The sequence below is a fragment of the Paraphaeosphaeria sporulosa genome (assembly GCF_001642045.1).
Source record: "Paraphaeosphaeria sporulosa strain AP3s5-JAC2a unplaced genomic scaffold CC84scaffold_4, whole genome shotgun sequence".
NCBI classification, from domain to species: Eukaryota; Fungi; Ascomycota; class Dothideomycetes; order Pleosporales; family Didymosphaeriaceae; genus Paraphaeosphaeria; species Paraphaeosphaeria sporulosa.
In genome coordinates this window covers 645,444-668,656 of record NW_017253363.1, presented here as the reverse complement: position 1 = coordinate 668,656, position 23,213 = coordinate 645,444, and the positions used below count along the sequence as shown (strand labels likewise).

General features: G+C 52.7%; 10 protein-coding genes across 10 annotated transcripts; 4 read left to right on the top strand and 6 right to left on the bottom strand.

Moving 5' to 3' along the window:
• Positions 1 to 892: 892 nt before the first annotated feature.
• Positions 893 to 2,636, bottom strand: CC84DRAFT_621135 (meiotic expression up-regulated protein 14). The gene is made up of 6 exons (XM_018186914.1): positions 2,437 to 2,636; positions 2,269 to 2,378; positions 1,921 to 2,054; positions 1,684 to 1,867; positions 1,321 to 1,633; positions 893 to 1,268 (listed from the first exon to the last, which is right to left on the bottom strand). Exons 1-6 carry the CDS (start codon positions 2,442 to 2,444, stop codon positions 971 to 973), a joined length of 1,047 nt encoding a protein of 348 aa, XP_018037155.1. The 5' UTR covers positions 2,445 to 2,636; the 3' UTR covers positions 893 to 970.
• A 708-nt stretch (positions 2,637 to 3,344) lies between these two features.
• Positions 3,345 to 5,599, bottom strand: CC84DRAFT_1088653 (aspartyl-tRNA synthetase-like protein; the record flags this gene model as incomplete). Its single annotated transcript, XM_018174265.1, has 4 exons — positions 3,345 to 4,273; positions 4,340 to 4,523; positions 4,575 to 5,317; positions 5,386 to 5,599. 4 exons carry the CDS (start codon positions 5,597 to 5,599, stop codon positions 3,345 to 3,347), a joined length of 2,070 nt encoding a protein of 689 aa, XP_018037154.1.
• Positions 5,600 to 6,325: 726 nt separating this feature from the next.
• On the bottom strand, positions 6,326 to 8,555 carry CC84DRAFT_1163092 (tyrosyl-tRNA synthetase-like protein). The gene is made up of 5 exons (XM_018178173.1): positions 8,216 to 8,555; positions 8,013 to 8,166; positions 7,673 to 7,959; positions 7,277 to 7,622; positions 6,326 to 7,232 (listed from the first exon to the last, which is right to left on the bottom strand). Exons 1-5 carry the CDS (start codon positions 8,449 to 8,451, stop codon positions 6,462 to 6,464), a joined length of 1,794 nt encoding a protein of 597 aa, XP_018037153.1. The 5' UTR covers positions 8,452 to 8,555; the 3' UTR covers positions 6,326 to 6,461.
• Positions 8,556 to 8,614: 59 nt separating this feature from the next.
• CC84DRAFT_1163091 (raffinose synthase protein-like protein Sip1) lies at positions 8,615 to 11,766 on the top strand. Its single transcript, XM_018178172.1, has 5 exons — positions 8,615 to 8,801; positions 8,859 to 8,987; positions 9,033 to 10,088; positions 10,136 to 11,276; positions 11,341 to 11,766. The coding sequence occupies exons 1-5, from the start codon at positions 8,733 to 8,735 to the stop codon at positions 11,544 to 11,546; spliced, it is 2,601 nt and encodes an 866-aa protein (XP_018037152.1). The 5' UTR covers positions 8,615 to 8,732; the 3' UTR covers positions 11,547 to 11,766.
• An 82-nt stretch (positions 11,767 to 11,848) lies between these two features.
• Positions 11,849 to 15,145, bottom strand: CC84DRAFT_1174704 (uncharacterized protein; the record flags this gene model as incomplete). The annotated part of the gene is made up of 1 exon (XM_018180109.1): positions 11,849 to 15,145. One exon carries the CDS (start codon positions 15,143 to 15,145, stop codon positions 11,849 to 11,851), a length of 3,297 nt encoding a protein of 1,098 aa, XP_018037151.1.
• Positions 15,146 to 15,472: 327 nt separating this feature from the next.
• CC84DRAFT_620755 (uncharacterized protein) lies at positions 15,473 to 16,061 on the bottom strand. Its single transcript, XM_018186911.1, has one exon. It carries the CDS (start codon positions 15,953 to 15,955, stop codon positions 15,578 to 15,580), a length of 378 nt encoding a protein of 125 aa, XP_018037150.1. The 5' UTR covers positions 15,956 to 16,061; the 3' UTR covers positions 15,473 to 15,577.
• Positions 16,062 to 17,341: 1,280 nt separating this feature from the next.
• Positions 17,342 to 18,325, bottom strand: CC84DRAFT_1185931 (uncharacterized protein; the record flags this gene model as incomplete). Its single annotated transcript, XM_018180830.1, has 1 exon — positions 17,342 to 18,325. One exon carries the CDS (start codon positions 18,323 to 18,325, stop codon positions 17,342 to 17,344), a length of 984 nt encoding a protein of 327 aa, XP_018037149.1.
• Positions 18,326 to 18,559: 234 nt separating this feature from the next.
• Positions 18,560 to 20,613, top strand: CC84DRAFT_1215811 (uncharacterized protein; the record flags this gene model as incomplete). The annotated part of the gene is made up of 3 exons (XM_018182749.1): positions 18,560 to 18,572; positions 18,623 to 18,671; positions 18,723 to 20,613. The coding sequence occupies 3 exons, from the start codon at positions 18,560 to 18,562 to the stop codon at positions 20,611 to 20,613; spliced, it is 1,953 nt and encodes a 650-aa protein (XP_018037148.1).
• On the top strand, positions 20,614 to 21,103 carry CC84DRAFT_620761 (uncharacterized protein). The gene has a single exon (XM_018186912.1). The coding sequence runs from the start codon at positions 20,737 to 20,739 to the stop codon at positions 20,992 to 20,994; it is 258 nt and encodes an 85-aa protein (XP_018037147.1). The 5' UTR covers positions 20,614 to 20,736; the 3' UTR covers positions 20,995 to 21,103.
• A 140-nt stretch (positions 21,104 to 21,243) lies between these two features.
• CC84DRAFT_1089873 (uncharacterized protein) lies at positions 21,244 to 22,641 on the top strand (the record flags this gene model as incomplete). The annotated part of the gene is made up of 2 exons (XM_018174327.1): positions 21,244 to 21,692; positions 21,738 to 22,641. The coding sequence occupies 2 exons, from the start codon at positions 21,244 to 21,246 to the stop codon at positions 22,639 to 22,641; spliced, it is 1,353 nt and encodes a 450-aa protein (XP_018037146.1).
• Positions 22,642 to 23,213: the final 572 nt, after the last annotated feature.

The following is a 23,213-nucleotide window of genomic DNA, read 5'->3' as shown; positions in this document are numbered from 1 at the left end:
CTCATATTCTTTTGCATAGCCAGATAGTCTGTCAAACGGGTATCTCTCTCAAGTGTCTGTAAGGTTTCTACGGGAGGGTTTCTTGCTTTGATGAAAACGGAAGCCGATGTTGCCCCCAACCGAGGAGACCTGCGGAGGATGCGCTCGTAGTCCTCATCCGCGTGGGTGGGAAGGACAAGTTGCTGAACCAAGTCCAATAACCGCCGCAGACTAGTGTCCCAGATCTGCAGAGGCCAACGTAGCTTCTTGTCTAGCCTCCATGCGACTGTAAATGGAACCATTCGTATGGTGGAGAGCTTTTCGTGCAAAATCATTGCTTATCGAGGATTTGTCTTCGTCGATACCTCTGCATGGAGGTGGTCGTCCAAGGTGAGGTAATTCACCAGGAGAGGCATTCGAGTAGATCAAAACAGGGTCATGCGCTTGAAGTTACCCATCTTCCACATTCGCGTTCTGTGGTGCGTCTACAACCAATGTTTATCGGAAGTGTCATGAGTACGGACGTCGTAGTCGTTTGTAAATGGTAGTGTTCCGAACGCAACCAAATGCTACAGCATCGTGGTGCAGATGCCTGAGTCTTTGAACGTCGTTCGCCATTGTCCTTGAGCAGCACAGTACCAACAACGAACGTGAACGGGAGATTGGCGATGTTTCCAAAAGAAAAAATTACTATCTAACGTTCCCAATTATTATCCAGCTCGAAGCCGTTCTTAGGCACATAGTCCTATCGTTCCAGCATCCAATCGTAAGACATCAAAACAATCGCTATACATGTATACGCAGCCGAATAACGTTGCTGAGCCGAGCTAGCTAGCAGCCTGAGAACCAGGCCTCATCAGCTCATGGTGCATTACATGGCCCACATGAATATTATCTCGCTTCTCCATCGCTCCGTCAGGGGTATACATCGTAGGTTGAGAAGCTGGACCATCAGAGGAGTGATGCGCTACAATCCTTGTTGAACAAGGACTTAAGCAGCAACTACCCTCTCCTCCTCGCGGCCTCGGGTCTCCGCGATGGTTGAGGGGGCATCGAGGTCATCCTCCTCCTCCTCGTAGCCGTTACCAGCGTGCTCTGAAGCCGGGATCCAGAGGCCGGATTCCCTGTCGCCGAGCGGCTGGTCCTGGTGGGAGAGGTCAACACCCTCGCCGCGGTGAGCGTTCTTGCGACGTTGCGAGAGAGTGCGAGCGCGAGTGGAAAGCTTGGAGCTGACGGCAGCGTTCTGCGTGACCCAGTTGGTCAAAGCATCCTCGCAGTCCTGAATGATGCTGCGCAAGTTCTTAGCCTCGAAATGTATGGAAAGAATATGAATACACTTACGCCTTGCTGGCCTCGTAGCCATCGTAAGCATTCCTGGTCTCTCCAGGAGTCACAGGAGTATCATCGACGAGCTCAAGGAGGTGCTTTCCGAAGCCGGCAATGATGGCGATCTTCTCGCTGTGCTCACGGAGAGCGTCAAACTGGTACGTGAAGGCAGCCTTCAACTTCTCACGAGTGATGTTGGAAAGCTGGGCCTCAGCGACCAAAGACTCAGCCTCGGCGCGAACGAGCTCCTGCTCAAGAACAACGATCTTGGGCGAGTTGGGCTCCTTGTACTTGAGCTGGGCAATCTGGTCGGTGATCTTCTGCTTGCCTATAACAATGTTAGTGTAAAACATAGCGCGAGCAGAACTTGTAACTCACGGTCGCGACTGGGCTGGACAGACGCCTCAATGTTTCGGATGCTCTTGATGGTCACACGGTACTGGTCGTAGCGGTCGACAAACTGGTCCTCGAGCTCGCCAATCTCGTAGATGAGGACACCCAGCTTGTCGGTAACATCGGAGACATCATCGTCGCAAGCCTCACCCCAGATTGAAAGTTGTTGCTGCGCATGTGTGAGCAATCGCCCCGTTATGACATCACAGGTCGCAAGCTTACAGCAACCTCCATGCGTTCTCTGCTGACAAGCTCCATGGAGCGCATAACGTTCTTCTCCATCTTCACCAGTGCCGAGAGCTTCTTCGCAAGATCAGGTCCGAAGGAGCCCGCTGCCTTGTGGCGGAAGGTGTGTCCTGAGAAGCGATTAGTCCCTTTTGTTCCGGGTCTATTGCGGAGCGACGCATAGCGCGCCTTTTCCCCTAAGCCAGGCATCTTTCGAAATTCGTCTCTTGGATGTGTTCAAGATGTGACCGTAGAAGGAAGCCTGGCGAAGGCACAAAGGCATGCGATGAGGTGGTGCGGAAGAGTCCGGATGGCCTAGGAGAAGTGCTAGAGGTGCTAACGTACCAATGTTTGCCCTGCCAAAGAATCGCCCCGACTTGGTCGACGAAGACGGAGGCGGGGGGTTCTGAATCTGCGACGCCGTAGGGGCGCGCGATTGGCGCATCGAGTATGTTCTGAAAGGAATTGCGGTCAGCGCAAGTGTGAGGGGTTCCTGAGGCAGCCTCCACTAACCTGTGCATGTTGGCGGTAGGATGGGGCAAGACTGTTCGGTATAGAGCGAAAGTGCGACGGTGGTGTTATGGTGTTGAGGAGGCCTGCAGCGAGGGCGACGATGATGTTTGTACGGTGGAGGACGCGGAACTACGTCATCGGTCGTCGGCGATTCAGCCCCCGCTAATCACAGCAGATCGTCTCCACAGCACCGTGCGAACACCCGCAACCCGCGCATCATTCCGCAAGTTGCCTGCAACCCTGGCCAAGCTCCTCCAAAAGCGGTACGACGCCTCCTCTGTCATCCCAATTGGTCACCCCTGGTTGCCTTGCAACGGCATGTGCCCCTCCGTGTGCGGTGACAGCCCTGCTCACCCATGGCAAGGCTGCATACGCGGTGCACAAGTCCATGTCCCTAACCGGTTTCAGCAGGTTAGGGGTTAGTGTGTAGGTGGCGTCTCACTAGGTGTCATCTGCTGTGTGCGCGGTCGGCGAAATATCGTCATTGAAAAGGGGTCTACGGCGTAGCCCAGGGAAACCTGTTGTTGGACTGTGGGCGGAGAGATGGACCGGACAATGGTTTTCGCGCCGCAACAGGACGGCACAAACGGACGTGCATATCGTGATTTTGAATGTTGCAGACTGCCTAGGCTTCATCGGACATGGTTCAGATCCTCTGCACCAAGTATCTGCCCTAGCCCTGGAGGCTGCTGATTCACGTGCCAGAAGTCTTTTGTGTCGACAGATGCGGTTGTGCTTTGGTAGCGCGCCTGCCACAACAACAGGATTTACATAAAATATTCTATTCGGGACATACTGGTGGCACCAAAGTCTCGAAGCGTTTCCGATGCTACAATTAGTCTATACATGCTCCGTAGCTCATACAATATAATACAAAAAGTGTACATCTATACAACACAGACAAGTGTTCATGCCTTTCCCTGAGCAGACTCCTCTGCTACTTTCAGATGATATGCCTCCCACTGCTCCTTCGTGGCCCTGTTCGGGCTCTTCACCAAAGCATCCTCTCCACTACCGCTTTTTGAGAATGCAATGACATCCCTCACGCTCTCACATCCTGTCAACAACGTCATCAGACGGTCCCACCCCAGTGCAATCCCCGCATGCGGCGGACATCCGCTTCTCAGCACATCTAGCAAATGCCTGAAGTCCTCGATCCGTTCCGGCTTCATCTTCAGCACGTCGCGGAAGATGAACTCTTGCACCTCAGCATTGTGGATACGACGGCTACCGCCGCCAAGCTCCACACCGTTCACGACGATGTCGTAGTGTGCCGCGATTGCTTTTGTGGGGTCTATAAGAAGCAGGTCGAGATCAGAAGCGGTTTTGGGTGCCGTGAAGGGATGGTGTGTGGACGCCAGGCCAGCCGTACCACCTTGGCCTGGCTCTGCTTCATTTGTAGGCGAGAAGAGTGGGAAGTCTGTGATCCAGACGAATCGATAATCGTTCCAGCGTGGTGGCTCGATCAGACCTTGGGCAGCTGCAGCTTTGTACAGTGCAAGACGCAGGTTCCCGATCGTGGTGGATCCGCCGGTGAAGCGACCGTGAGGGCGTGCTTGCATCACAAGGAGGTCTCCGTGATCGGCCGCTACTTCGGCAGGTGCTTCCATTGCAAAGCGGTGCCCGAGAGGCCCTAGACCACCCATGGGCTGACGGGCGTCGCCGCAGAAGGTGGCGGGTTGGCCGTCGGGGTTTTGGAGGAAAGGAGCGCCTTCTGGACTGTCGAAGAAGTCGGCGATGAACTTGCGGTTCGTGGCTGGGTCATCTGAAAGCTGCATCTTGAACGCGTCGATGGCAGGATGCTTGAGTGATGTTATTTTACCGATAAAATCGGGTTCTAAGCGTTCGGTGACTTCGTGGATCTGGATACATCAGCAGCCAATATTTTAGGACATTGCGATACTTACCTTTGCGCTATAACGAAGATCCGGTTTGTCTGAGCCATAGGATGACATTGCCTCGTGGTAAGTCATTCGTGGAAACGGCGTTACGGGTGCCTTGGTAAAAGTTGACCAAATTTTGCTAACCAGAGCCTCAATCTCTGTCATTACCGTCTCTTCGTCCGCGAATGACATCTCCATATCAAGCTATCATTGTCAGTCATATATTCAAAAGTATAACGAGGGGACTAGTCTTACCTGCGTAAATTCTGGTTGACGATCTGCTCTCAAGTCCTCGTCGCGGAAACATCTTGCAAACTGATAGTATTTGGGGAACCCAGACGCCATCAGAATCTGCTTATACTGCTGCGGGCTCTGAGGCAATGCATAGGCGAGACCCTTGTTTCGTGTCGGCACTAGAAATTCGCGTGCCCCCTCGGGCGTTGACTTGAAGAGAAGTGGCGTTTCAATCTCTACAAACTCTCGCGCATGCAACAATTTCCTTGCTTCGTGGATGGTAGTGCTCCGTGTAATAAGGCGACCTCGCGCTGACCAATCGGTGCGAAGCTGCAGATGGCGCTGTTCAGGTCCATACACTGCCTCACTCTTTATGATAATATCCTTGGGAACCTCGTTGAGCGGAGTGATAGCTGTCAAGGCAATCTCCCGCGTGTTCATCATTAGAGTATTGCCTTGGGATGTAGTAGCATTCGGGTCTTGTTTGGGAGGTGCTGTGCGCTCCTTCATGATGCCCTTGATAACTACAGGTGTCCATTCTCGTAGTGTTTTCAACAGATTGTGCGCTTCTGCCTCCACGCTACCTTCCACGTTGGCATTCGAGACAATTTGGATTGCAAGGTTTTGCTTTATGTTGCGCAACACGGTAAAGGAAAGCTTTTTGTTCACATCACGTCGTGTCTGCAGGTACCCACAGAATGCCACCTCGGAGCCAGGCCTTACTGTCTCCCATACGGGAGATAGCTTAGCAAGAGCACTCCAATCTTCTGCACGTACTGGTAAGATGGTCAACAAGGGAACGGCAGACCCCATACATCGATGCAATGCTTACATGTTGTTCTATATTGATCTAAAGCCTCTTTGGCCTTGGAATCCGGTCTGATTACAGTGCCGATTTTGCGAATTGATGTTTGCGAACATGCTGCTGAGGCTCGGAATGCGGTCCCGTGATTGCGCGTACGAACGAATCGCGATATCTCGGCGTATGAGCTCCGGAGACACGAGCTGCGACTGTTCAAATGCTGCGTAGCTTGCCTCAAGCTCATACTTTCCGAACAGCTCGTCTTTCTGACGCAGCTGAATGACAACAACAACATCGTGTCTCCTGATGCTCATGCTGGATGTCAAAAAGCGCAGACGCTAAAAGCATGACTAAGCGTCCAAGCTCCCCACCGACACAAAATCCGCTGGCCGCTGAACTCTTGCTCTCTATCCTTCCAGTTTAAAACAAGTAAGCACCCGCCCGCCGGCATTAATTCTCCAGCAACTTACAATCGCGCAGATGATGAAAGTCTAGCGTGTACCAGATGAGCTGTCCTCCTCTTCCGCCTCCGAACTCTCCCTTTACCGGGCCTAAGTGGTTCGCCGTGTAGTCGAGAAGGCAGCATGATATCTGCGTTCGACACACCCTCCTTGTTACATAACGGACGCTCGGACAAAATTTCTGACCTCAAACTGGCAAGGTGTTTTTTGGCGGCAGCATACGAGCGCGACGAGTCGAGCGTGCGGCGGAGCTCCCATGATGGAGGGCAGCGACGGCCGCGGTGGTACATACTCGATACGCGATTACAATCGAAAGCTTTTTCTGCGCGCAGTCCTTTCATATCGTGATGGTGACCTTCCGGTCCAGCGCACGTTGCGCTTTGGGTCTTTCGTAATGCAAGACCGCATTCGCCGTTACACCTTATGAGAAGGAAGAAGAACCCACTTTCTCTTTCTCAACAATCGGCGATAGAATAATGCTCTGACAATCAGTCCTCCTTTCCACCCATGAAGGCAGGGATGTAAAAGCATTGCTACATACAATAAAACTGTGCACAAGCCGTGCCCAAGACTTGCTGGCACAAGCCCCTACTAAAATACATGTTTTACAGAGTCCATCATAAGTACAAGTGTGCGGCGTAATCCCTACTGTGTCTCTTCGCCTGACTCTGCCCGTCTAGCTTTGAAATCTTCCCACCCAGGGCAGGTTAGGCCTTCCTTTTCGAAGTCCTCTTCGGTGACAATGCGGCAAATTTGTATCTTCGACTTGCCAGATCGTAGGACGAGCGCCCGCCAATCGAGTAGGTACTGGTTCGGATCGGTGGTGCTGATGGCCTCCGGGATCTGTTCCCATTTCAGACCAGATGGGTTCTCCAGCGACCCAGAGTTGGGAAGGACAACGTATGCGCCCCTCTTAGCGATCAGACGCTGACCTTCGCTCTTGGAGCCAACGAGTCCGGCAGCATGTAACACACGGGGAAACGAGCCTTGCGAAAGCAGGGGCAGCGGCAGAGTTACTATTTGTGAAGCTTCCTTTTGGGAGTCCTCTGCAGAATTTCCTGTGGCTGTTGAAGACGAAGCATAGGTCTTCTTATAGGTGAGCAGCTTCAACTCAGCTTCGTCGACCTTATCGGGTTGTTCCTTTTTCTTTATTTCTTCAAAGGCCTTTCTAAGCCCGAACAGCGAGAACGTGTGAGTTCCTTGACTGAAAGCCTCTTTGTGCGCAGCTTCGGCCTTCATTGCGTCTTCGGCTCCGTGAGCAAGTTCGACGACCTCCTTGGCGAGGACGTGTTGGGCGGTGCGTTTCGATTCGTCCTTTCGCTGACTCTCCATGACGAGGTCAATGTGTTGAATAGGCAAAAATGTGAATAGCTTCAAGTAGCGTTCGACATCATTGTCCGCGGTCCGAAGGAAATACTTTCATAAGTCAGCGTCGCCCTTCGAATGGAGTGAAAATGTACCTGATAGAGATCAAAAGAGTTCATCATCTCTTTGTCTAGCCAGACAGCGTTGCCGGCACTCTTTCCAAACTTTTCACCTGAGGCTGTCGTGAGTAGTGGTGTCGCAAGACCGAAAGTCGCATTGGCGATGTCGTCCTCTGCTCCCACTCGCTGGTCTCCACGGGTCCTGCGCATGTAGCTCACGGCATCCATGCCAGCGCAAAGATTACCGTACTGGTCAGAACCGCCGAGCTGAAGCTGTACGCCGTGTTTGTTGTACATCCACCACCAGTCGTATGCTTGGAAAAGAGGGTAGCTAAATTCAGAGAAGGACATGCCTTCGCCATTCTCCATGCGCACCTTTACCCTGTAGCAGATTTAGCGCATGCACAGTGCAATTTGACCTGAGTACCTTACGAATCTCGAGCAAGCATGGGACCAAGCCGCATGCCTGAGCCCACTTGTTGCATCAACTCAATCGCGCTCAGATTCTGCAACCATGTATGATTATCCAAAGCCATTCTGGTCCTGCTAATCTCCGCAGGGAATCGATGCTTTATTCCAAGACACTTCACGTGGGTCCAAAGCTGGTCGATTTGCCTTCGCATGTTGAGTATGTTCATCGTCCGAACATCGTCTGCCTGGCGCGCGCGCTCGGTCGTTCGTCCGGAAGGGTCTCCTATCAAAACGGTACCCGCTCCTAGCTATGAGATGGTTAATGATGATGGGTGGCATGGGGCGGAATATGGGCGCTCACCAGCGTTACGGAGGGGTAGCCGGACAGGTACAACCAGAATAGCGCCATGAATGGGAGCAGATGCCCGACGTGCATCGAGGGAGCGGTCGGGTCCACACCAACGTATGCTCCAATATCCTTCTGTGTGAGGAGCCAGTCGAGCTGCTCTCGGCCTCTGAGCAACTTGTCAGCTGTTTTTTCGCCGCAAAGGTCAACTAGCATACCCGGCAACATCTTTTACAAAGCCTCGCTCTTCCAAGATGGTCAGCATGCTCTTTTCTTGGCCATTCTTTATCTTATTGGCCCGCTGTTCCCACTGCGCTGCTGCTCGTGCCGGGTCCATGATCTTCTGACCCCAGGTACCCTTCTGCCGCTGGCCCTCGATTGTGGTTCGTTGCTTGCGTATGCATTGTTGGCAGACATACGGGCGAGCCCGTGGAAGCTGTCTGAGGAGCGACATAGCTGTCAATGCTCCAGGCTGGATGCGCGCTGGAGCAGGTCGCAAATGTCGCGAAGCTCAAAAGTTCGCGCGTCGGGCTTGCTGCACGCTGATTGGCCGCCTGGCGGAGGAGCTGACCCAACCTACTCCGCACACGTCACCAAGGTGCTCCACCTCACCATCCATTAGCCCTCCAGAGCTGGACCCTTCCTCTCTTCTCCGCCGGACGGATTGAGAGCTACCTTGGGCCCATTTGCGATAATCACGCCTGATCCCAAGCTTCTTCATACAAACCCAACAACATGTATGCGTCCCTTACGTGCTACCCTCCTCTAGGGCAGACCACTATAGTCCCCGCTCAGAAACAACATGTCAGTCTATACATTCGAATCGTTAATCCCGTTCTTCAACAATACTAACAGCCTTAGGTTAAGTTTACAGTATTGATTGAGAGTTCAACCGAGAAACCGTGGGATGTCGCTTTACACACGAACTTCGATGACCGAGAAAAGTGGGCGAGCTTGAAACTAGAGCCAGCTGAACAACCTCCGTCTCTGGTATGGCTTACTGTCTCTCGGCGCTCTCTGGCTAACGAGCTTAAGTTGTGGACTAGTAAAGATGCGAAGACGAATCTTCATCGCAAATGGTTCACCCTCGATTTAGCGGGACTTCCCAAGCACGGAAGACCCGTATCTTTCACGTTTACCTTCCGGGGAGCTGCAGATGAGCCCTGGAAATGGGCCAATGAGCAATTCTCCACATCGGATGGCCATATAATATACCAAACACCAAGACCTCTTGATACACATTTGACAAAGTTTATAGACGGATTGCCCGAAAACTTGAATATTCAAGAAGAGAAAAGCGACACACCCGAAACTGTTTTGTGGAGCGTTACCAGTCTGGTCAAGTCTGCATCTGGAAAGGCATCCGGATTCTCAAAAAACAAGCTTGGCAAACCGACCAGTTTGTCGCGATGGTTTGCGTTGGTAAGACTATGGAGTCCTTGGTTGGCACCGCGTCAAGGTAGATCCAAGTTCAATCCAGACAAAGAAGCTGTCGTAGCCGCCTTCCAACGCGAAGACGGCTCACACCTCGTTGTTCTTGCAACCAGTGGAATTGACGATGTGATGACTACTCTAAGTCATGACGGGGATGGTAATGTCATGATAGAATCTCGAAATGACAGCGATGAAGATGGATCAGCTACGCTTATCGTTGCCGCAGGGCACTCTTTGGAGTTTGCCATGTCTGCTGCTATGTATCACGCTCGCAAGCTCGTTATGAGATATCAAGCTGCCTCTGGTGAAAGTGCTGCAGAGAAAGAGGCTCTGATGAAAGACTACAAGCCACAATGGCTACAGAACTGGTACGATGGACTTGCTTACTGCACATGGAACGGAATTGGGCAGAAGCTCACCGAAGATAAAATATTTGAGGCGCTCGATTCGCTCAAGAAGAACAACGTCAACATCTCGAACCTAATTATAGATGACAACTGGCAATCGCTGAACCACGAGGGAGGCGATCAATTCCAAAACGCCATGACAGAGTTCGAGGCGACCAAGACAGGCTTTCCGAGGGGCTTGAAAGCTGCCGTGTCTGACATTCGCGAGAGGCATCCGAATGTCAAGCACATCGCTGTTTGGCATGCACTTGTAAGTATCTGCGATACTCTGAAACCCTTGTACTGACCGTGCCACAGTTCGGCTACTGGGGAGGAATTGCGGCTAAAGGCAAGATTGCAGATGAGTACAAGACCATTACCGTCCGTAAGAAGGATGGAGTTTCTGGAGGTACCATGACTGCTGTCGCCGAAGAAGACATCGGGCGTTTCTATCACGACTTCTACCAATTTCTAAGCTCCACAGGCGTAGATTCAGTCAAAACAGATGCCCAGTTCTTCGTGGACGAGCTCGATGACGCCCCCGATCGCAGACAGCTGATCAAAGCATACCAGGATGCGTGGAATATCAACCAACTTCGTTTCTTCTCTGGCAAGGCTATTAGCTGCATGTCGCAAACACCGCAGCTTATCTTCCATTCCCAGCTTCCGTCCAACAAGCCTCGCATACTGCTACGAAACTCGGATGACTTCTTCCCTGAGGTGCCGGCTTCACATCCGTGGCACATCTTCTGCAATGCACACAATGCCATATTCAATCAGTATCTGAATATTCTCCCCGATTGGGACATGTTTCAAACCTCACACGAGTGGGCTTCTTTCCACGCTGCAGCGCGCTGCGTTTCTGGAGGTCCGATATACATCACCGACGTGCCTGGAAAACACGATATCGGCCTGATAAACCAAATGGTTGGCAATACTCCTCGAGGAGACAGTGTCATTTTGCGGCCTCACACCGTTGGCAAGAGCACCTCTGCGTACAATTCCTACGACGACACGGTCCTCTTGAAAGTTAGTACGTTTGTTGGCATGGCACACTCAGGCGTTAGCATCCTAGGTGTCTTCAACTGCACACAGCATCCTATCACAGAATTGATCGGTTTGGACCAATTCCCGGGTGCGGAGAACGGAACGTATATCATTCGGAGTCATACCAGTGGCAACGTTTCGAAGCCAACAACAGCAGAAAGCGGCGACGCACTTGTACATGTCGAACTACCGGTCATTGGCTGGGAAATCCTCTCAGGATTTCCTATCCAGTCTTTCAAGCTTGAGCGTGGGCAGCACGGTGCAACAGGCCCTGCAGATATTTCCGTCGCAAATCTTGGGTTACTGGGTAAGATGACTGGTGCTGCTGGTATTATCAACAGTGACGCCTACATCGAGCGTGACTCTGGCAAGCTCAGGATCTGGACTTCGCTGAAAGTCTTGGGCACATATGGTACGTCTCACTGTCTTGCATCATCAAAAGCCTGTTTCAAGGATCGTTAGCTGACATTTTGTAGGCCTCTACATCTCCGACCTCAAGAAACGCTCTATCCAGAATGACTTCATGGCTGTCATTTTCGGTCGACCCATTTCCCCCAAATGCGTCAAGATCAACGACCAGTGCGAAAACATTCTCGAAATTGACACTGTTCGGGCTTGGAAGGAGACGGACCAGCATGCTGGGTGGAGTAACGAGGTTGCTGTCGAGGTCGTGATTCGGTGATAGTCTTTGGGGGTATTCGTGAAGCGTCGTGGAAAGATACAAAGAGTCCCATCTGTTCCTTTGTCACTTTGCCTTAGACTAACTGTACATGGTTGCCAATGCTTCGGGTGCCAACGTTAAGCGACTACTAGCCGCGATATTCATGTCTCAACTTGAGGAAAGGTTTTGTAATACGAGATGCCGTTAACGGTAGTTCTATTGCGTAATCTCTACCAAAGCGTATTGCGATTGCATAAAGCATGAGTGCAGTTATCGCTGAAGACATCATGAAATACAGCAAAAACAATCTTACTTACTCCCTGTTAGGCTCTCTCTGGACCGCCCCGGTCCTTTTTCCTTTCCGACTCCTCTGAACAAGGATCTTTCGCGCGTGCCTTTTCCTGCGAAGGCGGATAGACGAGGACGTTCTCCTCTAGAGACCCCGGGTTCCTGTTGTCCACCGCTGGAAATCTCAGTAGAGCCGGTCCTTGTCCTTCCTCCGGGTTTTCTGGACCTGGGCCGTTCGCGTGTGCCTTTTCTTCCTGGGGTGGATTGACAAGGACGTTGTCGTCGGGCCGCCCGATTGCCCTGTCATCCACTTCTCTCGATGGAAGTCTGATCGGCAATTCGAACCCTGCTGCCTCAAGATTCCTAGGATTGCGGTGATCCACACGGAAATTGGATGGGTCTCTTTGCCCGCCGTCTCTCTGGGCCTTCACCGGTTTCTGGTTCCTAGCCCACTGTTGTCTCCTCCACTTTTGCTGACCCAACCTCTTTGCTTCCTTATCCTTCTTGGCCCTTTCCTCCTCGGTCATGTGCTTGTACTGAGGGCGAAACAAATGCTCTGTCCGCTCTACGCTGCGCGAAGCAGAGCCCGGGCCCAGGACGTACTCTTCGTAGTCGAGTTGCGCCTCCTTTTCACGGAGGTGTCGAAGGTTTTTCCACCGCCGTTTCTGGTTCCAAAGCCACTTTTTATCGACGTTCGGATCATTGGGGTCAGGGGGCATGGGTGGGGAGAGCAGAGGGTATGTGAAGTCTTCGCGCGTACGCCAGCCTTCGGGTGCTGGGTATGTAGGACCGTAGGGCCAAGCGACATGGTTCAATGTGTCAATGGGGTCTTGTTGGTGTGCTGGCTTCAAGTTACCATGGGAAAAAGGGTTGTGAACCAGTCGCTGGGTGACAGTGGGTGCACTGGCGCTGGTGGGTTCGGCGAATACCATTTGCGCACCGGGGTCTGTGTGCGCAACTGCCTCTTTTTGCTTGTTCTGAACAGGCTCTATCTGCAATCCAGATTCAGTATTATCAACTTGAAAAGAATCTCCTTCGCAACTTGAACCATTGTGCTCAACCTCAGCTGAGTCTGTTTGACGACCTGAGTCACTTTCTCTCGGAGCGGTGTGACAACCCGAGCATCGGTGTTCTGAAGGAGCGAATTCACAACCGGAACACAAATGTATGACAGGAAATCCCTTATCAGGAGACGACGAAACTCCTTCAATCTTTGAGTAGTTTAGAGAAGCAGATTCCGTCTGTGCTCCCGTATCGGTACACAGAAGCTGAACAGGAACAGGCTTCACAGAAACCTGCTCAATGCTCGAGATTCCGAGATGAGGAATGAATGATTCAACCTGGACCCCAGCGTCACCATATAAAGAAGGCTTGGGAGACATCGAGACTTCTTCAATCTTGGAGTAGTTTAGAGGAGTAGGCTCTGTCTGGGCCCCCATATTGGTATACGGGATTTGAACGGTAGCAGGCTCCACAGAAACTTGCTCGTTACTCGAGATTTCGAGAAGAGGACGAACTGCTTCAACCTGGACCCCAGAGTTGGTGTTCAAAGGCAGTGGCACAGACACTGGATCCACAGACCACTGCTCAATACTCGAAACTCTAAGGGTAGGATGGAATGGTTCAACCTGGACCCCGACATTGGTATTTGAAGGAAGCGGCACGGGTACCGGATCTACAGATAGTTTCTTAACCTCCGGGAAGCCAAGGGCAGGCATCACTGGTTCAACCTGAGCCTCTGCGTCGGTATATGGGGGAGGCTCAGGTTCAGCGTCAAAGATCGTAGTGACTACTGATCGCTGAAGAGCAACAGCTGCCGGATCAATAGGCTCTTGCTCGATGCTCGAGAAGCCAAGGATAGGTACGACTGGCTCTACCTGCGCCCCTCCGTCGGTATACGGCAGACCTGTAGGAGACGTCTGAATCTCTATGTCGTTATATGAACTGGGCGCAGGTGTATTTTGAGCTACCATGGTGGTGTCTGATTTTTGGAGAGCCGTAGGAAGGGGTTCCACGGATACTCCTGACATACTCGAGAAGGCCAGCGTATGGATCACTGAATCAGTTTGGGTCTGCACATTGGCATACGAAGGGTCCAGGGGCACCCTATCGATAGTCTCAATAGTTGATAGCTGAAGAAAATCAGGTGACGGGCCCAAGGATGCAGAATCGTATGTCATAGAGATATCCGATTGTTCGAGCTCGACGGACGAAGGATTAACAGGCTGAGGATGAGCCGCGACCGCCGTAATAGTTGATTGTCGAAGAATAACCGGACCGGGGACAATTGGTTGAGGATTAACTGATACCTTCTTAGACAGTCGCCAGAAATAGATACCGAAGTTTACGAGTACAGCGTTTAGAGCTGAAGAGGCAATAAGGAAGGGCACAAGCAGTGTGGTGAAGTCGGAATCATGAATCGACACTGGAGGCTCCACTGTGATTGAGTTGGTTTCGTTGTTTCGGACAGGTAAGACATCGGATGGTGCTGAGGATGGACTGCTAGCAATCTGGGTTGACTGGGAGATAGGTTCTGTTGCGGAACTAGGTGCGCTGCTGGCCGATTGATTTGGTCGCGGTGAGCTGATTAGACTTAAGTTTCTGGTCTCTGAAAACCACTTATTCAACCAAGATGAAAGGCGAACTAGCCAGGAGGCTGTGCTGTTTTCGTATGTTTCGTCGGCCTTAGGTACACCAGGGTGTATAATCTCATCGGCGCTCATTCTTTCTTTGTCTATATTAGCAGGGGGCGTTTCTGATAGCGATACGTCATCCTGAGAGGCTGTATAGTCTCCGACAGCTGTCGGGTTGCCAGCCGTTATCTCGTTCTGACCAGCTGTTTCTTCTGGCAAACTTAGATCGTTCCGTACTGTCTTATTATTACCAACAGCCGCGTCATGCTCAAATTTCAAGGACTTTCCAGTAGAATGCGAAACCGAAGCAGGAGTCGAAGAGGTTGTTGTTCTGTTTTCAACACTAACTGGCACATAGATAGTCGAAGGCGTCGGAGTTGCGACCCCACTATCAGAAGTGACCCCGTGTGACGATTCGAAGGAAGACCTAGACGGAGGTGAGGAATCAGTCGATACTGGATTGCTCAGGTCAACAGTGATATTCTCAGCGCCTAGTGCCGGTGATTTTTCATCTGCATTAGATAATGGAAAGAAGTCACTCGTGAGGTCCTGGGCATTATGGGCGATGCGCACAGGATTGAACCATCTCCCAGGAAGTGCGCCAGCGGCGATAGTGAGGAGAGCCAGGGGCTGGTTCTTCCAGTGCGGGAAACCGACTACGCTGATGCATGCGGCGGCGAGATTTAGGTGGTCCGCCATGGGGTCTTGGAATTCGGTTGGTTATGGAGTGGAAATTGAAGGTAGCAAGCGTGGTTCACGCTTCTGGGAAGGCGCTGAACAGATTGTGAAGCAGAAGCGACAACAGTGACACAATTAAAGTCTTTCTAATGAATGAACTGTACTAGTTTGCTTGGGGACGGACATAAAATATACGGGTATATTGAATGGACGTTTGAAAACGGACGACGAGGACGCGTAGGACTTAAAATCAGAACGATGAGACATGCTCTGTGAGTGCAAAGTACAAGGTGATGAATGCAAAGAATATTATTGTAGTTTGAAAGAACAAAGAAGCTATAAAAGGCTTCATTCTTTGTTCGGTGCGTGAATCTCTCAATGCCAACCGTTTCCCCTTGTGTGCAAGGTGTAAGCCATCGAAGGGACGAACGGAGACAAAGACACAGATCCTGCTCAGCGTATATGGAACACCTGGTCTTGAGTATCCAGCTTTTCCTTAAGATCTCGTGTTTCGCCAAACATCATGCCATCGACATAGCATTCTCCCACGAACGTCCATGAGTCTTGACCAGTGGGCCGAAGAATATACGGCACGCTGCCACCGTACAACACCACGACCCTGTCGCCGGGTTTTGTATTCCTTGGACATAACCCCATTGAAGTCTGCTCAGTGAAGAAGAATTTCCGTTCGTGGCATGCCTTCCTTGCAAGTACAGCAAATTGATCTGCATCGCCACCGCTCGTGTGTGCGGAGAATTCTGTCTGGTCTTGCAAGCCAAGCAAAGAGAAGGTGGGATCGAATCGAGCCCAGTACGCCGCGAAGTCTCGCATAATCCAAGGGATGTCTTGAGGCGGTCGTATCTGTCCTGATGGGTGCTCAGGAAAGCGACCCGAAAAGGCGAATCCGGCTGCGGTGAGTGTGTTCACGAATGAGCGCAATCGCTTGAAGGTGATCGGGTCATAGTGTAAAGCATTGGCAACAAGCCTAGTCCAAAAAATAATGACGGCGTCAGCCCCGTCAATCGTTTCAAGACGTAACGTCCATCACTGCTCGGCGAAAACCACGGTGGACCGAGAACTACCAATCAGCTTACAAGGATGGCTGACTCTTCTTCGACTCCAGCGAGCTGATTGGTAGTTCTCGACCCACAGTGTTTTTCGCCTTGCGGTGACGGACGTTAGTGGTGGAGAAAGGATCATTAGCAAAGATGTGACTGGTCCGACAGAGTGAATTATGAAGCCCGAAAGGTTGAGGAGGCCATGATTAGAAGCGTTCATGAGCTGCTTCTGAATAGCCCCGGTTCCGAAAGCTGCGTTTTACTTCCTATGGAAACCGAGGCCCCTGATCGTTGCGATGGGCACATCGAAATAAGGCATCCAAGAAACAGAAGGCTGGACCTCACTTTACGAAGTGAGCGTGTCTACGGCCGACAAGATGTCGAGAGAGCCAGTATCAGTGATTATGCCTTTGGTGAAGGCCATATAAGTTAGATCTTGTCTTTCGGCTTACTATACGTCGGCTACAGATAGCTCGGCATTGTACCGGCTGACGGTAAATCGTTTGCTAGACCAAGCAATGCAAACACCTTATCTCTGGGATCAGATGCTTCGAAGTCGCGGGCTCGACAGACAAGGTCAACCATTGGAAGACCCTGCGGCTTTCTCGTATGTAACAGATCGAGCCACAATTCCGGGAGATATCCTTGAACGGACCGCGGACCTTCCGACGCAGCGTTAGACTGTTCCCGACAAGATCCACATCAGGACGTTCAGAAGACGTGGCCTTGATCGCCTCGTCTTCAGCATAGTGGTCTCCTGTTGTCCGCATATAAGCAAGTGATCGTAGCTAGGCGCCTGGCCACTCACCATCGGATGTTCGTGGGGCTGTTGAATTAGGCAACTCAGGTACAACACCTGCATGTACGAGCTCAAGATCATTGGCGCACGTTGTGCAAACGTCATTGGTTGTTTTGATCCTGGTGGTTGAACTGCGCGATTCCGGTGAAGAGGGCATGCACTCCTGTGTGCTCCGGTATCATGCAGCTCTCTGACCGGGCAGGAAATATCGAGAATCTGCCATTCAGTTCTCATGGTACAGCAAAGAGAAACGCTTCGCTAGACAAGCCCAAAAGCTATTCACTGCTGGAGACAGCAAAGTAAGAAGGCATAAAGTCGTAATATTGATACAGGTTGGTACAGATTGTTACAACAGCAGACTTACGCATTTCGGTCCCATCCCCACAGCCTCTTGATGGTATCGCCTATGGTAGACTGTCCAGCCTCTCTTCGCTTCATGCGATTGATTCGCTCCTCGATAAAAGTATCCTGCACCTGCTTCGCCCGGCCAAGGTTTGCTTGTATCTCGCCTACTAAAGCCGCCTTCTCGATGTCCTGCTCTGCGGGAGTCATCTTGGCCAGCAGCGCCTCGTACTTGGCACGCGAATCAGGCTTCACGAGTCTCCAGAGATCTTGTGTGTCGTCTGGCTGAGGGTTGCCTGTGACTGGTGTCGCAGACGAGGGCTGGCCTGACATGGCGCGTGCGATGTTCTGCTTTGAGAGCACGCTCTCATACTTGGGCGGTTCTCGACCCTCGTCCTTCGCCTTTTCGATGGCGGCCTCTTGCTCAATCATCTGCTGATACAGTTTGTCTGCATGCATCTGTATCCGCTCGCTGTCTTCGGGGCTCCGGACGTCTAGCGTCAGGTAGCCCAGGGCTTTGAGGAACTTGGACTGCATGTCGTAGCAGCGGTTGAACTTTTTGGACTCGGCGGTGCACAGGGTGGCCGTCTGCCAATACGTCTTGGGCGCGCGGAAGCACTCGAACTGCTCCATGTACTCCAAGGCGCAGTTCTCCAGGGCGATGCGTCCGATCTCGGCCTTGCGGTCGTTGAAGCCATCGACAATGTCTTTGAGCTTGTCTTGCTCCGTTTTGGCGCGGTTTTCGAGGTCGTTCTGGGGCACGTAGCCTTTCCAGAGGTGCGCATAGCGGCCATCTTGGAATTGCGACTGCGGCGGAACGAATGGACCCTCGGAGACGTGTTGCGGCGCTGGCTGCTCGGCTTCCTTGGGCTTTTCGGCGGGCTTCGACGGCAACGAAGGCTTGGGCCCGGTCGGTGCTTCCTTGCTCAGGAAGTCTTGCAGAGACGGGTCGAGGGCGCCCTTTCCGGATGAGCTGTCGCTGCTGCCCCAAAGCCAGCCCATTGCGATGCGTTCCGAAGGCGTGGAATGGATGTCCGCCAGAGGTCTGGTGCAAAGCTTCGACGGTTTGGCGGGTTTGGCGGGATCCCTGCGCGCACGGTTCGTTTGGTCCAGCGGCGCACGTCTGCGCGCGCACCCAAGCGTGCCGGCGCGTCAACGACCCACAAGCAGTCAACACCACCGCCGACACGCGACAACGTCCCTTGTTCGCATATTCCAGCTCCACGGCTGCCACCGATGGCGCCGATCGGTATGCAGCGCACATCTGCGCTCCTGTTCTCACAAACTGACGTGCGACAGACCGCGCTGAACGCGAGGCGCGACGGCAGCAGCGCGTGCGCGGCGCTGGGTGAGCATCCAGCACAACCACGGCATGCGCTCACCAAGCTAACCCTCGCAGTACCTCCTCCGCCATCACCGACTTTAATTTCAACTTCAATTTTGCGCCCCCAGCTGCGAAGCATTCGTCGGTTCCTCCGCAACGCACGCAAAGAACGCCAACGCCGAAACAACTGACGCCCCGAATTGCGGCCAAATCCGCACATCGGCACCGCAGCGCATCGGTACACGCAAGCAGCAGCGTCAGGCGACATGCGACACCGAAAGCATTCGCGACCCCGCAGCTGGGCAAGAGGAAGCGGGGCTCCCAGGACGCCCAAGCCCTCGAGGACAATGGTGAACCTGACGAGCTCAGTCCGGAACAAAACAACGAGACGAATTCAAGTGAGCAGCCTAGAAGGGTGGTGGGCACAGTATCGCCAATACGCGAGGAGGTGGACGATGAGCCGGACGAGTTGACTGCAGTGCTAGATGGGACAGGCAGTTTGCGCAAACACGTAGCTGAGAGTACTATACGCTCTGCGCTGGCTTTGAAGACGCCAACACCTCAGGACAGAACGCCAAGCGCCAGGAAAAGTGCAACAGGTTTTGCCCGCTCGCGACCATCGGCGCGCAGGTCCAAGTCAACCGAAGCACCACCAGAGACCCCCATCGTCTTCCCGAACGGTCGTTCTCGTCAGACAACGTCTCGGTCGCCCAACATTGCGACTCCCAGTGTTGTTCTTGAAGACGAGGAAGACGAACTGGCACCCGCACCAGCTAGCGTCACCCCGAGGATAGTGGGTAAAGAAACACCTACATCTTCTGTCCCGCAACAAGAAGATGAAGCCGACGAGCTCTCATCGCCAGCCAAATCTGGAACCACTCCGACTCCCGGAGTGCCAAAGAAGCAGCTGCGACCGTCTCCCAAACAACAGTCCGTTCAGACCACCGTTCCAGTTCGTGCCAAGCGCGGCAGACCCAAGCACTCCATCGTAGATGAAGCGGAGGAGGTACAGCCAACCCCAGCAGCTACGCAACACCGACGGAAAAAGACGAGCCTCGATGCGCGAGAGTCCGCTAATACCGGAGACTCGACCGACGAGCTTTCGCCTGAAATCAATCGCACACAAAGACCACGCGTGAAACGGAGACAAGATGTGCAACCTGTGCATCAACACGAAGAACCAGTTGAGATCTCGTCGGCAGAAGAGGAGTCCGAGGAAGAACAGCCCTTGGAGCAGGACCAACCTGATGTCAGTATGTTGCCAGCTCCTAGAGAGAAACCTGTGAAACGGATCGACACCAAACCAGCGCGCAAACGACCCAAGGTTTCTGGACCTAAGCAAGCGATTTCTGTTATGCGAATCAAGGGTTCCACTGTGAGAGGCATCACCGTGGCAGACACCACGCGCACGATACTCGAGGAGACCATTGACCATCAGGTTCAGCGCATGGCTACCAAGATGCAGACGGTCGAGGACTCGTCACGGCGGAAGAAGCTTCGAGGGCACATTAATCTCGCACTCGCCTTCAAAGAGAGTCTGGTGGAAAAGCTGGTGGATCTTCAAGATGCCAACGACACCCTTAGTGCGGGTTTCAAAAAGAGGAAGCTACTGAGAAAAGACAACTTGGAACGGAGAAAGGAGATCCTGCAGATCCAGAACAACCGTGATGAAATTGCGCTGGAGATGGACGATAAGCGAGCTGCCTATGACGCTGAGAAGGCAAAGGCGGAAGCGAAAAGCAAGCTCAATGCAAACATGTTTGAAATACAAGCAGCCATCCAGAGCGGACGTGAGCGCGCAAGAAGACAAGGACGCGAGGATGAGGGTCCAGAGAGGCCTATGAGCATGCTCATCGATAAGGTCGGACGCCAAGTCGGCTCGGTAGGCGGCGGACTGCTGGCGTCACTACAACAATTCAATGAGGGCCTGGAAAGAGCCGCTGGATGGCTCGAAGGGAGGGCGTGATGCCGAGGGTATTGTTTCTGTGGGCCTGGTATTTGCCCCTTATTTTAGTCATGTGCAAGATAAGATACCCCGCAGCCGCAGCTTCTGAATCAAGGCGCAGTCCTGCACCGCGTGCAGCCCGGCATGCGAGCCCCCAAGCTTGCTAGCCGAAGAGGATCGCTTTCCCTGTTCTTCCGACCAATCAGTGAATACCGCCCCACTTGTTTCATCATCAGACATGATGGTCGTCAAAAAAGATGCACCCCCAGATCGCAAGATCTATTGCATAAACGTCTTGTTTCTTCTCGGCTCCTCCCTCTGTCCTTCCCTCTTCCCCATATAGTCTACCCCACACTTACAGTCATTGTGTTCTCTCCGTGTTACATCTTACTTTCGTTCTAATCGTCATACGCAGCACGCCAGCAAGCTAACGCGAATCTGCAACTTCGGAGTGGCTGGCAATTCATTACGCAGCGACAGCGACTAGACCAGTCCTGCGATTTGAATGCGATATTGTCGGGACTCTTATTCAACTTGGTGCAAAGGGTGTTGACGCGAACATTACTTTCGGTGTCGTCACACATCACCGGCGCAACCGTTCTTTACCTAGCCTGAGTCGGCATGTCGAGCTTGGAGTTTTCGACAACGCCAATGTCTGGGCACGATAAACTGGCCGGCGTTCCTGGGAAACCCGTCTCCATTTCAGTGTATACCTCCACGACGAAGCCGCTGGAGCCCCCGCCAGGGTCTGCCCAACAGATATTTACGAAGTCGTTGATCCACGAGCAATACCTACGCGCTTTCGTCAAGCTTCTCACATGCTGGGCTTCAAATCACGACTCAAGTGCGCAGTTCCACGGCAAAATTGGCGTTCTGGCTAGCCCAAACACCAACGAGACATACGAGCTTGGAAAATCTGTCAACTGCGTTCTCAAACATACTGATTACCCAAAAGTACGGAAGCACATTGTAGTTCGGCTCTTCCCTCCACGCGAGGAATGCAGGAAATATGCTTTGGTCGTCCGGTCTGGGTCGGGATGGATGAGTGCTCGCGACTTCTTCAACAAGGAACACTGTCTGATGTTACGGGCAGAGGCGAGGTCGAAGGTGTTCAAGGAGATTTGGAGCAAGGACAAGCGGCCTAGAATTTCCACGGCAACAAAACCGTACGGGAAGACTATATCGCGCCGCGAGGAGCTGGCGCGTGAAGCAGAACCCAGGAACACAGTCTCGATCGGCCCGGTATTCCACCAGTTTCTCAAGCTACCCCAGGAGATCCAGGACATCATCTGGGTGACTGCTGCTGGCCTCACTGGCATGTTCCGCCCATGTCGTCACCGCACATCAGACGTTCCAGTTCCTCACATACACGAGAACTTCTACCCCAGACCCAACTCGCCCATCACAATCTCCACCATGTTACGAGTCTGCAAATCCGTGAACGCGCACATGGCGCCCTGGATCTATCGCACAACGAGGTTCCAGTTCGAGCTCACCGGCTTTACAAACTTCCTCTGGATATCTGGCCCTGTGAATCGCACCAACCTACGCCGCGTGACTTTTAAGTTCTCGTCGTTGGCTCTCTTGCACTGTCTGCGCTGGCTCTCACCCGACCCCGTCTTCATGCTCTTCGATCCACCCGCGTTCACCTCACCGCATGGCCTACAGTACTTTTGGCGCTGTCAGATACAAGATCTAGCGCGCGAGCTAAACCTACACACCCTCACCCTCGACCTGCAGGGCGTAGAGCCAGATCACGTACACATGGTCGTGCGCATTCTCCGCCGGGCGTTCGGCAGCGTGAAGTACGTCAGGTTTGTAGAAGACGGCAAGGATATCTGCGAGGGCCACTGGCAGTTGCAAGGGCTGCGGGAGAGGAAGTCGTGGAGGACTATGTGCAGAGAGTGGTTTGAGGCGCATAGAGCGAATGGGGGATACATGTCTGACGAACGAAGATGGAAATCGCTCGAAGAGCTGGACAAGGATATGGATGCCAAGAGAGATTTTTTCGACAGCTTTGACGATTGGCAGGGCGTGCAGACGCCTTGAGGAGCGGTTGTATTTTATTGGGCATTGGTTATGGCGGCACAGCATTCGAAGGGGTTTCTTTCCTCTGGAGGTAATATCATGCAATCGATCACGATTTCGCTGCCAAACAACAAGGTTCCCTCATGCAGGTGGGATGACGTGGGGTGTTTCCTGGCTCGAGGAAGGAAGGACCCCCGGAGTGACTGCCATCACGTGACAGCTTCACATACCTGTAGCTGGAGCCCCGCCTGGTGTCTGCACCACCTGCGTCGCCACTCGAGCTCTTCCGCCTGCCTCAACGCATGCCACATGCCAGTGCGTTTTTCTCTCAACATTGGACGACGTCGTGCGATCATTGCACGGACTTCGCGTACGCTGCCACGGCGCTTACTGCATTGCCACCTCGCCTTTCGAACACTTTCCTAAAGCGTACAGCACGCACGCTACCACCTCAGCCGCATGACCAGGTCTCTTGCTGGCACACCGCACACCAGAATTCCACCGAAACAAATTGCGTGACACCCCATCCAACTCAATCATGGTCGGCTTTACGCCATTTAATCCCGTTGTCGGTCTTCGCGACTTATTCATTC